The 4,817-nt window shown below is 39.4% G+C and overlaps 1 protein-coding gene across 1 annotated transcript in view; it reads left to right on the forward strand.

The window, feature by feature from the left end:
* Positions 1 to 576: 576 nt before the first annotated feature.
* LOC125484582 (protein transport protein Sec24A-like) overlaps positions 577 to 4,817 on the forward strand; it is a 26,194-nt gene continuing 21,953 nt past the window's right edge. The window contains exons 1-2 of the mRNA XM_048603982.1: positions 577 to 637; positions 1,133 to 1,306. Coding sequence (XP_048459939.1) covers positions 577 to 637; positions 1,133 to 1,306 — 235 coding nt within the window. The remainder of the gene's footprint in view (positions 638 to 1,132; positions 1,307 to 4,817) is intronic.

Consider the following 4,817-nt stretch of genomic DNA (forward strand, 5'->3'; position numbering starts at 1 on the left):
CAAGTCTTTGAATGTGTTTACCTTGCCCAGTTTTTACTTTTTCATGGGATATGGGTGACACCAGGTAAACCAACGTTTGTTATCCATTCCTAAATGCACTTGAGGATGGTGATTAGCCACCTACTTGAAGGGCTGCAGTCCATCTGTTCTAGGTAAACCTGCAAAGGTTGCATTTCCCCCTTTCTATGTCAGGTAAGCTCAAACCTGAATGTCGTCTGTATCTTGCTGCAAATGGACATGAATTTGTTCAGTATCATGAGTGGTTGAAAATGGTACTGAAATTTGTGTAATTATCAATGACTCTCTCTCTGTTTCTGATCTTCTGATGAAAGAAAAGTCATTGTTGAAGAGACTGAAGTTGAGCTTGAACTAAACTGAAGCTGAAACTAGAACATTGCCCTCGGGACCTCCTGCTGTGATGTTAAGAGATTGGAATAATTGACCTCCAGTAACCATGTTTTTTTTGTAGTTGATGAGTCTAGCTGTTCTACCTTGGAGAATTTGTTATTGGTCCATGGGCTTTTTAACAGGCATCAAAAGGCAGTATTTTCAATCAAACATCAACTCAAATGTATAATGCCAGCTCATGAGAATATTGATATTAGTATCACATGTCTTGCTATGCTGAGTTATCCAGGTAATAGAGCTAAGAGGAATGAAATATATTACCTCAAAATAAGCTGATTATCCTGTAGATTTTCCTCTTGTAACTTGAGTCTAACTTTTAATTCATTTGGAAAGCCCAATGGCCTGAAGAAGCAATTAATTTTGGTGCCTGGCCATTATATATTTCATGATCACATTAAATTTTTCAAAATAATTTTCAGTGTGCAATGCAACCTCTGTTATAAAAACTTATTGAATTTGGCAATGTATTTCACGTAATGGTGCAGTTTTGCATAACCTGTCCTGTAAGGTTACGGTGATGTGGTTCTATTTACTATGTTTAAATGTTTCGTACAAATGTTTTCAGTTTTTAAGAGTATTGCATATGAAGCTTGTTTAAAGGTATTCTTTTGAGAATTTTTCTTGATCTGCAACATCTGACAGTTAATTGCATTTCAAGTTGTGCAAAATAGATTATACGTTTGTATGTGCAGTCAAAATTCTAAGTGCTTTCATTTAATTTCAGTTGCTTCAAGTCATCCACCAGTCAGCCAGACAATAAATCAGATGTACCAGCCTAGCAGGACACCTTTGGGTCCCCCACTATCGACTGCAGGTCCTCCTTTGAGACCAGCTCAACCTCTGGTTACTCCTAACCATGATGTACCACTAGCTCAAAACCTTTTGAGAGACTCAACAGGTAATGAATGCTTCTATTGGCCAAAATCCTTAATTTCCATTTTGAAATGTAGTATGCTGATACATTGGAGCATTAAGAGCCTGCTCCACAATACCAACCTACATTGCTGTTAAATGCACACCAAGTATAAATAGATGGCAGTGCTATTCACATTACTATGTATCTCAGGCCAGAAATGCTTAATGTGTCAAAATGTTAAATGATATATTTGTATCGTGTCGGAAAGTATGATATATTTCTGGCTTGAAAAGAACGTAGTGGATAAACATATCTGGATTTTAAGTGGTAGAATAAAATTCTGTCAAAAAGTAATACACTGTTATATTTTAGCCAATGTTGTGAATCAGAAGATAGTTAAACTTTGGTCCTAGGCCACCAACTTCATCCCTATCCTTCGCAACAGTTCTGCGATTAAACCAGTCTGCTGATCCCACAATGAGCTTTTAGCCTTCTATTCATCACATCTCACTAAGACCACCTACGTTCATCAGTGACATTGCTTGATTTTTGCTGCTGTCTTGGCTCATCTGTTGAAATGTTGCATGCTGCAGACGGGTCTTTGACACCACACCTGTTGCATACTTGAGAGTATGTAAAACTCTGCCTGTACTGTACCTTTAGGAAAGTCTCATTCCCCATCACATCCTGTGCGTTCTGAACCAGATTGACCCCGTATCAAGCACCAAGGTGCTCTTAAAACACTTATTTTTGATTTCACATCCGTCCATGGCCTTGCATTTCCCTACACCCTTTTCTCCAGTGTAGTGACACCCTAAGGCATCTGTGCTCCTGTAATTCTGGCTTCTTCTGCGCACCCTATGTTCATTTGGCTGATTTGTTTTTGTTTGTTTGCTTATGGGATTTGTGTTACCACACTTCTGTTAGGAAGGGATCCCAGTATTTTGATCCAGTGATAGTGGAAAGGTGATATAGTTTCAAGTTGGGACGGTGTTTGCACTGAGAAGGGAGCTTGCAGGCAGTTGTGTTCCTATGCATCACTAGTGAAGGTTATGAATGTTGAAGATAGCAGCAGGGCTATCTTTATTCTGTATGAACCTATCCAGACAAGTGTTTCTGATTTCTACCTTTTTGTAGATGGCAAACAGGTGGTGTGTTGGCTGTTTGCTGCAGAATTCCTAGCATCTAATCTGATCTTATAGCTACAGTATTTACATGGCTTACTTAGTTTCTGGTTAATGTTAATCCCCAGGATATTGACAGTGGGAGATTCAATGATGGTATTGTCAAGCGGTGTTGGTTAAATCTTGGTTCTTGGAGATGGTCATTTCACAACACTTGTATGACATAAATGCTACTTAGTATTTCAGTCCAAGCCCGGATGTTGTTGAGGCTATAAATGGGCATGGATGGTATCAGTAGCTGAGGGTTCACAAGTGATTTGTAATATTATGCAATTATCAGTGAATGTCTCCACTTCTAACCTTACAATGGAGGGAAGGTCATTGATGAAGCAGCTGAAGATTTTTGGGCCTAGGACATGATCTCGAGGAACTCCTGTAGGGAAGCCTTGGGCTGACGTGATTGATATCCAACAATCACAACGATCTTTCTTTGGGTATGATTGCAACTAATGAAGAGTTTTCTCCAGGTTTCCTATTGATTCCAGTTTTGCTAGGGGTCCTTGATCCCATATTTGACCAAGTGCTGCTTTGATGTGAAGGGCAGTCCCTCCAACTTGCCTCTGGAGTTCACTTTTATTTGTTTGAGCCAAGGTTGGAATGAAGTCAGGAGTTGAATGGTCTCAGCGGAACTTAAAGTTCAGTAAGCAGGTTATTCCTTTGCGAGTGCCACTTGATTAGCATTATCAATGAGCCTTGCATCACTTTGATTAAGCATAGGCTGGTCAGGTGATAATTGACCATGGTTGAATCTGTCCTGCTTTTGTGAACAGGAGCTACCTGGACAATTTTCCACATTGCCGAGGGTGTGCCTGTGTTGTAGCTGTCCCAGAATGGTTTGTCTCGGGACCTTGCTTGTTCCTGAGCATGGGTCTTCAGTGATGTTGCCAGAATATTGAGCACCCATAGTCATTGCAGTATCCAGATTGGCATATTTGATGCTAAGGACCTCAAAAGTAGATTGAGATGGATTGTCCACTTAGCATTTCTGACTGATGATTGCAGTCATTTCAGCCTTGTCTTTGGTGGCCATTGTTTCAGTTGTCTGGGCTCTAAGGTTTGGAATTTCCTCCCCGTACTTACTTTCCAATCTCTCTACTTTTGTCTTTCGCGATGCTTCTTAAAACCAAATTCTAAACCCGATATTTGATTGTTTGACCAACACCTCCCTGTAATGTTGACTGTCATGCTAATTTTCTAATGCTTCTGTGAAATGTTTTAGCACAATTATTACATAAATGGTTCTGTATAAATATCGGTTGCTTAAACTGTAAGGAACAATCTACAATGTAAGGCAAATTGTTTGTCAATTCATGGGTTACTGCAGAGTAGGGATAGAAGACAATTTCAATGACGTAGGTGATAAAATCTCAATGGCTGAACAGACTGGAGCTGGTTATTGATGCAGTATAAAGAACGGTTTGGTTCAGGGAACTGAAGATGGGAAACTATTGCAATGTGATTTTGTGTAGCAAAATCAAAATTCTGTTGTTTCATGTGGCCTATCTAAGGCAAGGAAAATTTAATTAGAACAGTCTATCCTGTTGTGTGCAGTTCCGATATCTAGTCATCGACAATCCAACTGTGGTACTTGGGTACTTTGGTAAACGGTACACCATTACATCTTGAGGCAGGAATGAGGTAACTGAGAAGTTTTTCTATGGTATAGATGTTAACATAACATGCCAATTGATTATGTAATATCACCATATGTAATACTGCCTTGAAATAAATATAAATGTTAGGGTCTAGTCTAACTCCTTAAAACTTTTGTTTTTGGTGGGGAGAGAGAGAAGGTCGTGGTGGTGGTGGTGTTTGGTCTGACCTGATTCGTAACATGAATAATTTCAGAGCTTTGAGATGCGAACGGACCTGGGTGTCCTAATGCATTAGTTGGAAAAGGTTAGTATGCAGGTGCGGCTAGTGACTAGGAAAGTTCATGGAATGTTACTGTTTATTGGAAGGAATATTAAATACAAAAGCAGAGGTTATATAACACTTTAATGACTGTGGATTAACAGTGGGGTAGAATGATGTCGACTGAACAATTTGAAATATACTAGTATAGAGTTAAAGACACGAAGATTTGCGGTGGATGGAATTTGCAATCTTGCCTGACAAAAATAGTCACTGTTTAAGCAGTGCTGTTAATCAGAGTCGTGATCTTTTCATTAGAGTCTGTTAAATGGCAACATTTCTGTTCCGAGGATGACTTGTCTTGGTGATTTAATTTTATACGGAAATAACTGATGACCTAAAATCAAAAGTGAAATCTCTTGAGATAACAAGGTGTAGAGCTGGGTGAACACAACAGGCCAAGCAGCATCAGAGGAGCAGGAAAGCTGATGTTTCGGGTCGAGACCCTTCAGAAA

The sequence above is a fragment of the Rhincodon typus genome, chromosome 12, assembly GCF_021869965.1.
Source record: "Rhincodon typus isolate 14 chromosome 12, sRhiTyp1.1, whole genome shotgun sequence".
NCBI classification, from domain to species: domain Eukaryota; kingdom Metazoa; phylum Chordata; class Chondrichthyes; order Orectolobiformes; family Rhincodontidae; genus Rhincodon; species Rhincodon typus.